Source organism: Zingiber officinale, chromosome 6B (genome assembly GCF_018446385.1).
Source record: "Zingiber officinale cultivar Zhangliang chromosome 6B, Zo_v1.1, whole genome shotgun sequence".
NCBI lineage: Eukaryota > Viridiplantae > Streptophyta > Magnoliopsida > Zingiberales > Zingiberaceae > Zingiber > Zingiber officinale.
Window position 1 is genome coordinate 55,798,193 of NC_055996.1, and position 14,012 is coordinate 55,812,204.

The 14,012-nt window shown below is 37.8% G+C and overlaps 2 protein-coding genes across 3 annotated transcripts; one reads left to right on the top strand and one right to left on the bottom strand.

The window, feature by feature from the left end:
• Positions 1 to 1,822: 1,822 nt before the first annotated feature.
• Positions 1,823 to 9,156, bottom strand: LOC121992455 (protein Asterix-like). 2 transcript variants are annotated; one of them, XM_042546842.1, is made up of 4 exons: positions 8,956 to 9,156; positions 2,887 to 2,987; positions 2,660 to 2,722; positions 1,823 to 2,068 (listed from the first exon to the last, which is right to left on the bottom strand). In XM_042546842.1, exons 1-3 carry the CDS (start codon positions 9,103 to 9,105, stop codon positions 2,662 to 2,664), a joined length of 312 nt encoding a protein of 103 aa, XP_042402776.1. In that variant the 5' UTR covers positions 9,106 to 9,156; the 3' UTR covers positions 1,823 to 2,068; positions 2,660 to 2,661. The 2 variants fall into 2 exon arrangements, with proteins under 2 accessions (XP_042402776.1, XP_042402775.1); XM_042546841.1 differs by lacking the exon at positions 1,823 to 2,068 and having other exon boundaries at positions 2,311 to 2,722.
• Positions 9,157 to 10,028: 872 nt separating this feature from the next.
• LOC121990196 (acyl carrier protein 4, chloroplastic-like) lies at positions 10,029 to 11,323 on the top strand. The gene is made up of 4 exons (XM_042544390.1): positions 10,029 to 10,157; positions 10,651 to 10,749; positions 10,846 to 10,968; positions 11,053 to 11,323. Exons 1-4 carry the CDS (start codon positions 10,098 to 10,100, stop codon positions 11,185 to 11,187), a joined length of 417 nt encoding a protein of 138 aa, XP_042400324.1. The 5' UTR covers positions 10,029 to 10,097; the 3' UTR covers positions 11,188 to 11,323.
• Positions 11,324 to 14,012: the final 2,689 nt, after the last annotated feature.

The window sequence follows — 14,012 nt, forward strand, 5'->3', positions numbered from 1 at the left end:
GCAAACAATTAAGATGATAAGTTGTTGCTTATTCAAGATATGGACAACATAGTCGCTATTCCCCAAAGAACGTGGAAAACACCGACCGTTTAATTTGAGAAAGGTGGGTAACGTGGTCATTTATTTCAGAGAACATGGGTAATGCTAGCATGGATCTCAGGACACTAGAAGCACAGTCGCAACCTTATAAAAGGTAGGTCACTCCTACGAGTGTAGGTATGTGCACATACGCATCCAAAAAACCCTAGACTTTTGTTCATCTTCCCCTTCATCCTCTATCGGAGACTTACTTGAATATCAGAGTGGTTGTGTTAGGGAACCCCTATCCGTCATTCTAATCATCTCTTTCTATTACTCTCTCCCTAGGCTACGTCAAATCATCCTACTAGTTCTTGCTACACCAAGGTGAATGACGTCAAAGTCAAGATTGACATTAACCCATCGATGACTCATTCGTCAACAATCTTAAAGAAGGAAAATGAGTTATGTACTAAACATATCAACATAACAATCCATAAATTATGCCATATAATTAATTGATATAAATGATACATCAATTGATCAAAACTATATCGGCCAGTTTATGAACTTTTTTTATATAAATATAACAGTGGGACAGAGTTGCTACCATTTATATAAATATAACATCCATCTAGCCAATTTGAGGAACTTGTCTGACAATGTCATATTCGTCAACCCACACCCGCACCCTATCACAACGAATGTCTGGGGTGACAATCCTTCCAATCAACACGATAATAGCATTTACATTCGGTTCTCCTTCTCAATAATAGTCATCACCTTGTTTCCATTTACTCCTACCAATTCCAGCCATCAACTGTTCTTCATTTCCTCATCAAAATCATTATTATTATAAAAATTTCAAAGTAGATAAAAATATATCGGTCCACTTTCCATAGCTTTGAGTAATATTTTAGTTGATGCATGTGTTGCAAAGTTGGTGATATTTATAGACGCCTTTCTTTGATTTGTATTTGAGAGAGTCCTTTCTTTGATCTGTATTTGAGAGAGTGCTATGGGTTTTCCTTTCTTTATGAATTTTCAAACTTCATCGCCTCAAAAATTTTTTGAAAAATCTCAATGGTCAGTTCTGGTTAGCTACATCATCAATATTATCTATTCAATTTTTCAAAGTTAAAGTTGGAGAAGAAATAGAATAGTAACTTGTAATTCACACTTGAGGTTGTTAAATTCTTGATATTGCCTACATTTTTAATGAAGCACCTTCACTCTGGTTGCCAATGGAGTTCGGGTTCTCTCATTGAATATATTTTATATTTAATTTTTATAATTTTATTTTTACATTTACATGTCAGTATGATCATACTGTTTAAATTGCATAATCTATTTTTTATATTTAATTTATAATTTTTTACATCAAATATTTTATTAAAAATGATATCTTATATGCTAGTCATATTTTTAGATTCACATTTTAAATTAAATTTATATCAAATACTTATAAATTTATTTTTATTTCAGTATACATAAATATTTTGTAACTCAACAAATCAATTTTTTGAAATTTCATTGCTGAAGCTTGGAGAACAATAGCAACCACATCATCAATATCATCTGAAACTTTTTTTTTTGGTCAATTTTTTTTTTTTTGTCTTTAGAATTCACACTTTTGTTATCAAGTCAACCTTGTAAAGGCCGCCCCCCCAGTTGAGTGCCTTGAACACACATGTTGTGAACCTCAAGAATGCTACAAGCCAAGATCTAAAAATTTTGCTCGAGGAATGGGTCAGACAAAGGGAAAAAGTGGAAAAATCAAGCTAGTAGATGGAAAAGGCAGATATATAGTAGACCTATGCAAGCAACTGATAAATTGTGTATCCATAACAAATCAATACGATAAGACACTGATTCGGAGTGCTGCGAAACAGCCACCCATTGCAAGGAAAGTTCACTGCTTAATCATACAGACATTAACAAGTCAGCTGCTGTTAGTTCACTGCTTAATCAAATTTTATTGTCTCTGCTACGGCTGTTCAGAAACTCAGATTTCTCTGTCCCAAAGTTGATCCATAGGTCAAGGTAGATCCTGAGAAAGTTTGGTGATAGTATTTTAGGTACTCTATCCTTGTTTAGTGCTGATCTAGAGAGTGCCAAAAAAAATGGTAGGCCAGGTATCATAGGAAATGACAAAGAACACACAGGCCAGCTAACGGAATATTTTCTTATCAGCAAAACGTGACTATTGAATCATAAATACAAAGAATAGCCTTAAAAGACTGACTCCTATTTCTAAGATTTATTTCAAACATGAGCATGGACAACATTCCGTCACATTAATTCATTCATTCATATTTGGCACAAATTAAATTGTAGGTACTTGATTTATTTAAGACACTTCCCTCAGGGACTATGAATGTCACGGCAGCAGCCAGATTGAGAAAAGAAAATTTGAGATGCTACTAACATTTTCACCATAACAATGCAATTCCAAAATGAATTGGCATGATATTCGTAGACATTGAATACGAGAAGAAATATGGTTTGAATGCATGAGCTGCATCAGAATAGTCCAGTCTTGTTGTTATAGTATCTAAACCTGAAAACCTCTCTTGATACTAACCAATTAAAGAAAAAGTTTCCATAAATCAGAGGGGTAATGATTCAAAGACCATCTTACTGCTAAGATTTCTTCACAGGACGAGGTCCCAAATAGTTTGTAACCAACCCCATAACACCAAACCTAACAAAAGTTCAAAAATTTTGTAAGAATAAGAAATGAAAGCTTTCACAAGTCAATTGATTATATGCCATAAAAACTCAACAGGAAATTAGCATGTAATTTTCATGTGAAACCAGTAAAGAAGAAATCATGGATCGAGCTATGGATCTGAATCATTTACTTACATGAAAGCCATAGACAACTGTTTAGAATCATTCTCAAAACTCTTCATGTTTGCAAAAGACTGAGCACAAAAGATAATTGCCAGCCATGAGCAAAGCTTGTACTGCAGGAAAAAAATTCATTAATGTGCAGCATTACAATCAAAGCGCAAAGGAAACCAACAAACCATGAAGTTTTGATTGAAACAGTAGTTGTTATTTCTAATCAAATAATTATTTTGCATAGTAATGGTGGGAAAATGAAGTGCAAGCAATCAACCATAAGCTCCTTCCTATATATATATTGTACAAACACCAAAAAAGAAAAAGATAAAAATGCTAATGATCAGCTGCAAGTAGGACTGAGCATTTGGTTAAAAAAACAAACCGATCAAACCAAACAAACTGAAACAGAACTTTTTTTAGACAAACAGAACCAACCGAATTTTATCACTAAAATTGAACAAATCAAACCAATTTGATCTATTACTGAATTAATTGAACTTTTCTTAGTAGTCGACTAATGTTGCACATCAGTCAACTAATGTTACACATCTGTCGACTAACTATTGAGCAGTCAAATCTATCAATTGATTGAGACATCAAGTCGGGATTTAGAGATTTTTCTTTCAAACACTGATTCAGGCACACAACATAGCAGTTGATTGATATGGATTAAGTTTAATCGGTTTAATCAAATTTTGAATTTTAAAATTGATATCAAACCGAATAAAGCGAAACAACCGAGATTTAAAAAAAAAATTCAAATTAACTGAACTGAACTTGCGAATTCATTCGGTTTGGTCAGCTATTTCGATTTAACCGATATTTTGCTCATCCCTAGCTTCAAAGAACTTTATTTAGAATTGAGTAATTTACCATATCATTCTCTCAACTTTAAAAAAATACTCAAAACGTGCACCTAATTTGATAATTACCAAAGAGTGCACTTGTTTCCCAAGATACCTTCCGTCTAATTCACCAATCTTTAAAAAAAATCTTCTCTCCTCCCCTCTCCTCTCCAAGGAAAAATGAAACTGCGGGAAGCTCTCTGTTGTTTAGACTGTGCGCATGTGCAATTGCAGAAAAAAAAACTCTCGCACCATCCAAACCATGAGCAAACACGCAGCCAGGCAGTTGTAAAATCACGGCCAGGAGGCCATGAAATCACGACTAAGTGACCGCAAACTCTCAGCCAAGCGCCGTGAAATTTCAGCCCAGCCACGAGCTCGCAGCCTTGAATGCCCATGGTCTAGCCAAGAAATCACAACCACTAGAAGTTCTTCAAAACCGGGCAATAGCGAGATCACGACCAAGCAGCTGTGATATCGCAGCCAGCTATCCATGAGCACACAGTCACGAATGCTTGCAATCTGCCTACAAAATCAGCAACAGTGAACTCTCCAGAGTTTTTCTTTTTTTGCCTTTTTTTTTTTGCTATGGAGAGGAGAGAAGAGGAGAAAAGGAAAAAAAAATGATGCAGTAAGTGAAAGTATATTTTGGGAAACAAGCATGTTCTTTGGTAAATATCAAAGTTAGTTGTGTGATTTAAGTATTTTTAAAGTTGAGTGTGTGATATAGTAAATTACCCTTTAGAATTTTAATGATAAGAAAATGAAAGTTAGTTTGATTTATATAAAAAAAAGACCGTTTCAGAATGATACAAAAGATTTTTTTGTCTTTTTACAACAGCCACAAATCATGGCCTCTTCTCTAGGGGCAGGTGTCGTACTATTCCAACAATTAAGGCACTCATACCACAATCAGAGTTTCTGGCATAGGACCAACACATTGAGAACCTACCAGCACGCCTGTGTCATATGGGATTCCCATGGTAAGCCACAAATTTTCTCATGCATTTGCAGCTAGCACGAAACGTGACAAAAGGAATCACTCGATCCTTTTGTAAAAAAAAAAAAATAACCAGGTCAAGTAACGTCGAACCTGGGAGGACTAGTCTAGCACTCGATCCTTTTGTAAATCACATGGGAGGGGGCCAAGAGGATATAAAAGCTTGGAATCTTACTAAGCAACGGCAAGGAGCGACAAGAGACTACCAACAACATCACAAGAGGCGATAGTAGAAATGATGAACTCTTCAGCTTCAGAGCAGTGGCGCAGCAGCATGGAGAAAGGTAATGCATTTTTCGCGAGGTGGCATCTATGGTTGGAGTGTCAGTCAAAAAGAGACCGCCACAACTATGGTTAGAGGTGAACATCTAATTATAACAGTGTTATATAACAATTATTAACTGTCATAACATTGTTATATATAGAAGGGGAACCTTAGAGTAAAGTTCTTATCATGTGACCGAGAGGTCACGGCTTTGAATCTCGAAAACAACCTTTTGCAAAGAAAGGTAAGATTACATACAATAGATCCTTTCTAGAACCCTGCATTGGCAGAAGTTTCGTACACCAAGCTTCCCTTTTTGTTATAACAGTGTTATATATATTATCTATAAGTGTTAATATATAATAATAATGTTATAATTATTATATCAATTTATGCCTAATTTATATTTGTTATTATATATATAGTTAATTAATTAAACTGAAATAATTAATTAATATACTAAATTTTCTTTTTATTAATTTTTTTATTGCATGAAACATGGATCATTAATGTGAAAGATTAAGTGTAATTTGAGTTAGAATCAATTATGTGCAACCTATTTAGGATGATTCTCATTTAATTCAAGTCGTTGTGAACTATGATTGATTAAACTTAAAAGTAATTTTAAATTTTGAGAAAACCTCTAAATTATTTTAGGATGTTGGCAATGAATAATAGTCTCTATATATGTTGGTAATAACTATAATAAATTATTTTATATTTCCAAGAATCCATTTTATGTGTTTGACACCACACAAAAAAATTCCATAAAGAGTCATGTCCCTTAAAATAATTGACTTTTGTTAATAGCCTCATCAACTAATTATGTATTTAGATGTAGCCTTAATATTCCACTTCTGAGGGTCATTAAGAAATTATCATTTGTGGTTATATTATATACGAATTCGTTAACATAATAATTTAAAACTATTAAACATATATAATCGTCAATAATCAATATTAAAATTTTCTTATTGTTTAAAATATCACATACTACCAACTGAACATTTTTCCCATTTGATTGTTCCATCTCGTAGTAATTATATCAGCATAATGTTGATACTTAGTAGGTGACAGTAGGAGACTTATGATTTCCTCTTTTCCTTCATGAATTAAATAGTAGACATTACCCATTTGCAACTTCTTATACATATTAACTTTGCAAAAATAAGGTTTACAAAGGTTCTAATGTCATAAGAATATCCCTAATATAGTCTCAAAATCAAGCAACTATAACAATTTTTTATTTTTATTTTATGTTTTTATGCCTCTACCTTTGGTGGTGCTAGAGTGCCGAGAGACTTCTGAATCCTCAAAAGTGGCCATGACATTTTTCTAAGACGACTTTACCAAGAGGAAATGAGTCACCAATCTAGTTATTCATGGTCGTAATATCTCCCCGTCCACAAATTTCGTCATTAATCCATGAATTGAATAATGATTATAAAGGAATTTTATTAACGAGTACCCCCTTTTCATTATCTTCTCTATTATATTGAGTTTACCGATATCTATCATCATCAAATCAACTCAATGTGTTGCCCATAATGTCCAAAACAATTTTGAATTTTGCATCAATAGCTCTCCAACCCTCTTAAAGTAGACATCATTATTTATAGTGTGTGTGTGTGCGCGTGCGCGCGCACCGAATAGGCAGCCTATTCAGTCTAGGCATCGGTCTGTTCCGTCCAGGTAATATTCATTTTGGCATTTACTATTTTCTACTACTTGGCATTGTGTCAATTTGATGTTCATTTTGATATTTCTATTTAAAAGTACAAGAGCGCCGCCTAGGCACTAGGCGCCAGTCGAGCACCCGACTAGCGCCTAGCGCTTTTTGCAACATTGTGTGTGTGTGCGCGCGCACGCGCGCAAATTCTAGTTTGTTTGCTAGTTGGTTTGAAAATGTCATTGAATTAATATGGGCAAAATTAACTACACATCTTCGTCCCATAGAAGGAAAAATCGACAAATACCACCTTGTGATGAGGTAACACGAGTCCTTGCACTCCTCTCCAATGTTGGTGCAACGATTAAGACACTTCCATTAACATCAATTGACCCAATTCAACTAGCACCTGCATGAGTTGTATCATCGCTATATCACATATGTTGCTCATATCCATATTCAGCTCGAGAGGCATAAAGAGCGTTATCACCAAGACCTTCAAGTTCATTGTAGATGGGCTTCTCCAAAGACTCATCAATCAAAATCTTCATGTTCATGTTATTTTTGTTTGGACTTAAAGATCTTTTAGCACAAGTCCCTCCATTGCACGATGAATTTTGTGAGTACTTTTAGACACTTAAAAACATGAGTATACACCTGCAAAATGTTGTTTAAGGCGTGTAACCTCATCATCGCATCCAACAACATCACAATGTACACACTACCAATGATCGATTCTCTAGTCGACATGTGTATCTCCAAGTTGAATCATAAGTATGTTATTTTGATGCCATTTGTCTACCTATGTATCATTAAAAAATTATAGTATCAAAAAAGATAAAATGATTCACAGAATCAATAAATAAATTCACTAAATATTCAGATCTTATAACATTGTCGGAATTAACATAGAAAATATTATCCTGTTCATAAAAATTACAAAGCAAGAAGAATATCTAATTTTAACAAAAATATCAAATAAACAGAATAAATATCTTCTAGCGCAAACATTATTCAAATATTTTAAAGTTGAACAACTATTAATCTGACATAATAAAATTCCCATCTCAAATTAATTACACTTATAAATCTAGGCATTAGTAAAATTGAGAGTAAGCAAAGTATAGCTAATGGATATCAACATGGAAATCCAAAATATATATAAATGAATATAAAATACTATATTAATTTATCACCAAGAATGACACAACTTTGTATATCAATTTCCAGCTCACAAAACTTTATCATATCAATTTCCTGCTCAGGAAAACACATAAGATTATAGAACAACCCACACAAATTTCCAAATGCAGCTCTTGCTAATGGAAAATTCCCAGATTAGTCAACAGTGGCCGGATCAAATATCCCTTTAACAGATATTGGTTTTTACTTATAAAATGTAAGCAAAATTAATTTAATTTTGTATATTTGATCCATCGTACAGTTCGGTCAAACAATAACTGAAGCTATTCAATTTTCTTTAAGAGAAAAGACAAATATATTTAGTTAAATGGTTATTCATCTTTTCAAGAAACAAAATAATCTACTTTTGGTCATTTCAGTCCATCAAGTTCATTTATGAAACAGCTTGAAAGTGAAACCATTAAAAGTTTTCTAACAAAAAAAAATGAGAAATAATCATTTGATCAAATGGCCATTTGCTCTTTTTTAAAAGAAAAAAAGATATTATTTCATATTACCAATTTCAGCACATCAAGTTGTTTGGTGACACCAAGCAGGTTGAACTGAAACCATTATAAGTTTTTTAAAAACACACAGACACACTAAAGACAAATGACCATTAATTTTGATAATTTCAGTCCATCACAGTGTTGTTAGCATGATAACAATCGTGGATAGCATTCTGGTCCAATCTACCAGGAAGGATCTGATTTAGACATTTCAAATAAGGAGTCCTGGTCTGAGAACTTCCATTAGTAGGGACTCAAACAAAATTAGGTTTTTACTCAAAACATTTCTTATCTGATTCATCGATGAGGTTACAGGAGAAAAACTCAAATACCAAATAAATGGTTTTTATCCAATATTAGAAATAATTAAAATTGCATTAAGAAACCCTATTAGACAAACCGAGAACCTATTTTAATCAAAATCAAAGAGATACAGAAGTAGCCACGATCAAACATGTATAGCCCATCGATCTTCACATTACCAGGAACAAACTCGACAACTTCCAGCAGATCTAAGAAATTCCCATGAAAAACAAGAAGGAATATTCTAGATCTACAACCCTATCTTTCAAGAAAGAGAAAGAGAAACAGTAAGAAGTAGGTTGAGGAGGAAGTACCCGCAAGGTAACGCCGAGAACGCCGAAGATAACGGCGAGAAATCCAGCATAGTCGATGGGGAGATCCTGAGGCGACAAGGTCGGAGGGACGTAGGGCTTCGCCGCGGACGGCTGCCTCGGATCGGTCGCGGAAGAACTAGTCTCCTTCATCACGCAACTTCGTTCCCCCCTTGAGGCCTGCCCTTCACTGTGAGATCTATTTTTTATGGAACGGTTTTTCTACACGACCAATTTCAATGGACCGGTGGACCGGGAATCCAAAATATGGGCCGAAGCGGAGATTCATCTGGGTCGATTGCAAGATCCACGCCGGTTCGAATTACTTTTCCACATTTTAAATTAATATTTATTAAAGCGACTAAAAATTGAAAGGGTGGATGAATGGTTTTACTAAAATCCAAAAATTCATTCACCACATTGAAAATAAGAGTCCTCGTATAATTCTCCCTATGATATCTTTATCTCGGGTGATTTAATATCATCGGTTTCATGAAAAAAAAAAAAAAAAAAAAAAAAAGTTCACTCGCTTCTAGTATTTTCATCAATTTATCCTTAATATTTTCATTAATTCATCCTTAAATTAATATAGAAAAAATAAATCATAGATGATTATTAGCTATTAGTACAACTGGTTAAGACATGAAGATGGACATGCTTGAGTTTCAATCCCAAGATCTCATGCAGCAACATCAATATCATCAATTTCATGATAATATACCAGCAAGTTAATTATAAAAGGATTTTATCCTAATATAATAATCTTTTGTATGATAATTTCAGACATCTAATAAGATATTTTACATCCGTTAATAATTCTCTTAATATCGAAAAAAAAGATGAATGAATATAAATACATTTTTATTAAATCATGCTTAACACATTAATCAGGACACTCTAATCTTTATTTTAACAAAGTTTTACATAGTTATAGACCCAACCAACAAAAGAGTTAATTTGGATTTGATCATATCGATCGAAATCCAATCAGGGTGACTGTGAGGAATACCTTATCCAAGGGAGGGGCGACATGGACCACACTTGTACCCTCTCACCCAATATTATGGCCTCCATTTCTTATCGTCTCATCTTCTTCTTCCTCTCTGCCTCTTCTTTTTCTTACTTCTTCAGTTCCACTTCCATTAATGGCTACTCTTTCGGCTGCTTTTGCGTCATGGAAGCCTGCTGCCAGCTTCATTAACCAGGTCCACATCTTCTCTTACCCAGAACTCAATCCCATAAAACCTTCCATGCAACTTTTCCATCATCTACATGATCTTTAATATTATTGTTTTGTAGGTTAAATTAAACTGTATTTGATCATTTTTAATTCTTCCAAATAAATATAGTAGGTTTTCGCGATTAATAATTATGAACAACTAAGTGAATCATGATAAACATGATGCATTTGTAAAATCTTACATTCCGACTATTATTTACGGTAAGGGTGGAGCCGCGTGTTAGTTTAACCGGGCTTCAGCCCCCGTAGATTATAATTTTTGACTCTGTCATCAATTTACTAGTGACAATGTCACTATGTTTGAGACAATGAAAAATTCAGATGATGGGTAAGAGATCTCTTTCACCCACCATTTAGATTCTACACAAATCTAAGTGGGAAGAATCAAAATACTGTCCTTGCTCTCTATTTGTTTCATGTCTAATACTGAAAACTTAATCCCCTTCTAAGCAATGCAGACTAAGGGGCTTACTTATCGAGCCAAGGTTGCATCAATTGGCACATCGAGGCTCAACTTTCCCTCTTCGAGATCATCGCGCCTTCACATCCGTTGCGCGGTACGGTCTTTCGATCTTACTCATTCCATGCTCAATTTTGATCTAGTTGTTGTCGCGGTAAATGCCAATGCATAACAATTGAAAAGCTTTTTCCAGGCCAAACCTGAGATAGTGAACAAAGTGTTAGAAATTGTGAAACGACAATTGGCATTGTCCAACGAAACTAGCCTCGCTCCGGAGTCAAAATTTTCTGAAATCGGTGCGGACTCACTAGACACGGTACATCGATCATTATCCAAATTGTGTCCATGTCTAGTCCTTAGTAAAATATGCATGGCATCATCCTCAAGGTTTGGGTTTCAGGTTGAGATTGTGATGTGCCTGGAGGAGGAGTTTAGCATCAGCATTGATGAAGACAACTCACAGAACATAAACACGATTCAAGATGCGGCCGATTTGATCGACCAACTCGTGCAGCAGAAAACTGAGGTCGCTTGAGCTTAATTTTCGAGTTTTAGCGATTGGTGTGGAGTTTGTGTTGGCACCAGTGGTCATGATTTTTGGTTTTTTTGTTTTTGAGAAAAGACCAAGTGATTGATTAATTGGCAGTTGAATGGCATAAGTTTTACTATAATCATCTTTTTATTAGAATGTTGACATAAGTTGAAACTGAATCGAACTGTAATTCAATTATGATCCTATCTGAGAGTCGAGGCAATGGATGCTGAAGGATGTGACGTTCTTGTTGACCGTTAGTGGACTTCGAGCTGGAGGGTCCTGTAATCACAGCAGCGTCAGTACCGAGCCAAGGAGGGGTTCCCCGGCGATAACCCTCCGATGCTCAAGTCGGTCTTCGGGGAAGGGTAAACAAAGAAACGGAGAAGCAGAGTAACAGTGTAGCTACAGTAGAGATTATGCATACCTCCTTTGAAGCTTGGGGCCCTTTATATATGGCTCCAAAGGCTCGCGTGCACGTTCCTCGAGGCATGCACGCTTCTCAAAGCTTACCCTGAAAAGACATGTCAGGAAAGCGTCCCTGACACCATACCTCAATGACCCGAGCATATATCTGACATGACAGTGGAAGCTTCCGTCGTACGATCCTTTGCCTGGCCATGCCGTCAACCATGTCGTCTGTCGGTGGTACGAATTTCCACAAGGATATCAACTGATCCTCCTTTTGTCTGTTAGTGGGCCGAGCAGGATGGCCGCTCGATCAGCCCTCAGCCGTCTGGATGGTCTGGCCCTTGGGCCGAGTAGAGTGACCACTAGGCCAATATTCCACTGCCCGAGCTCCGTTGTTATGTCGGGCTATACTTGGGTGTGACTGCTCGGCTGTGATCCCGTTTCGCCTGTTCCAAGGTTCGATGTAAGTCCGAGCGAGCTAGCCGCTCTAAGTATGCCTTGCTGGCACGATTTTCTGAGCGTTGGGAGATCGGTATGCGACCGAGCTGTGGTAACATTGAGTTGATATTGGCTTGGCTATCCTTCACCCCGGTCGAGCAAGTGTGTTGTCCGACAGGCTAGCGATGTAGGGGCGTTGACCGCCTAGACTTTGACTTCCTGAGGGGTGGGCCCTTATCACCGGATCACATGCCTCCCCCTCAAGTCTAGTCGAAGGAGGCTGTTAGTCCGACTGACTGAACAAAAAGAAGTATAGAGCTCGACTGACCGATCGACCATCATACTGGTAGGACTCCGATCGGTTCGCCAAAGAGTGTCGGTCGGCCCTTAGATCGACCCTGGGAGCCGATCGACGCTCCGAGTATTTGCACTTGGGCTTTCTCCTTCAGTGTATTCGGACATGTGCAGTCAATGCTGACGTCACCCGAATCTCTTTGGAATTAGTGTAAATCACCCCCGTTAAGGCCGAGCACGCACCCATTAGATGTGCACCAGTGAGGGAAAGCCATGTGTCGTCGCCGCATGCCCGAAGCAACAGGCTCTGACGCGACGTCTGGCGGTTTGAATTTCATGACTAGATCTGCGTCTTGAATTCTATGCCCTAGATCTGACGACTCTGCTTGGCTAAGCCGCAGGCTTATAACCCTGCAAAGCCCCCTTCTCCCTCACCTTTGCATTCTGCTCTTTCTGCTCTAGAGATTCCCGTGCGATCAGTGCTCCGGTGGCTTCCCGTCTTTTTCTACGACAACCTTCTTTGCTCTTTCTGTAAGCTCTCTTCGATCTTTTGTGATTCTTTTAGACCCTCGCCTCTTTCCCGTGCTCGTCGTGCTTTCTATCCATTTTTATCGCAATCCCGTTTTCTTGTTTTCCGGCATGGCTAGCTCTTCTCAGCCGTCTGACCCCGCTCCTGGTCTCTGGTACAGTACCATGGAGACCAGATTTGACGCGGACGACACTGAGAGTCTTAAAAATGTCTTTGATATCCCCTCTGATCATGATATAATCTTAGCCTCCCCGTCCGATCAGTCGAATAACCCACCGACCGACACTATCTATCTTTTCCGAGACCAATTTATGGCCGGTCTTCGATTCCCAATCCACCCCTTCATCATTGAAGTTTGTAACTATTTCTGTGTTCCCCTTCCACAACTCGTACCAAACTCTTTCCGTTTGTTGTGCGACATCGTAGTTTTGTTTCGGCTGCACGGCATTCCCCTGACCCCGCAAGTCTTCCATTATTTTTACTATCCTAAGCAGTCTGAGCTATGGACTTTCCTTTTCTAGTCGCGGGTCGAGCTAGTCTTTTTTGACAAGATGCCTACGTCCAACAAACATTTGAAGGAGTATTTTTTTTCTTTTTGCATCTTCCCGAGCTGCCTTGTTTCCGAACACGCTGGCATGTCAGCTTGCCCCCTCAGCCCGATATGAAGAAGTATAAGAGCCAGCCGGACTATCTTTACGCAATGACCATGCTGGCCGACCAGAGATATGGCATCCATAAGCTGCTACTAGAAGGTGTCATGGACATCTTCGGCCTGAGTCTGATCCAATCCCATCTCCCGCGCGGCTTAGGTAAGAAATTTCTTGGGCTCTTTCCTTTGAGTCTACTGATTTCCTTTTTTCCTTTTGCAGCCCGAACCATGATGCGAGCACGGGTGACCAGCTATAGCAAGCTAAAAGATGTCGAGATCAAGGCGGTCGCTGCAAAGGAGCTGGCGAGTCACGGCTTAGCGTCGGTCAGCTTCCAAGAGGGCACGCCCGCTGGGAGCGGGAAGACGCCCGCTGTGGCCAAAGGCACCGCCAGCCAGCATTGAAGCGGCTGGTGACCCGCTCCCAACATCTGAAGCACAACCCACCGCTCGAACCAGAGGCTCCGAGTCTTCGGGTGATGAAGTGCCACTCACTAGGCGCAAGAGGTC

Excerpts from the sequence above, each read along its gene's own strand:
- LOC121992455 (XM_042546842.1), bottom strand. The coding sequence starts at position 9,105 with ATGAAGGAGACTAGTTCTTCCGCGACCGATCCGAGGCAGCCGTCCGCG. Across the intron at positions 2,988-8,955 it reads TTCTCGGCGTTACCTTGCGG|TACAAGCTTTGCTCATGGCT; the intron begins GTACTTCCTCCT and ends TTTTTCCTGCAG. Across the intron at positions 2,723-2,886 it reads CAGTTGTCTATGGCTTTCAT|GTTTGGTGTTATGGGGTTGG; the intron begins GTAAGTAAATGA and ends AACTTTTGTTAG.
- LOC121990196 (XM_042544390.1), top strand. The coding sequence starts at position 10,098 with ATGGCTACTCTTTCGGCTGCTTTTGCGTCATGGAAGCCTGCTGCCAGC. Across the intron at positions 10,158-10,650 it reads CTGCCAGCTTCATTAACCAG|ACTAAGGGGCTTACTTATCG; the intron begins GTCCACATCTTC and ends TAAGCAATGCAG. Across the intron at positions 10,969-11,052 it reads GTGCGGACTCACTAGACACG|GTTGAGATTGTGATGTGCCT; the intron begins GTACATCGATCA and ends TTTGGGTTTCAG.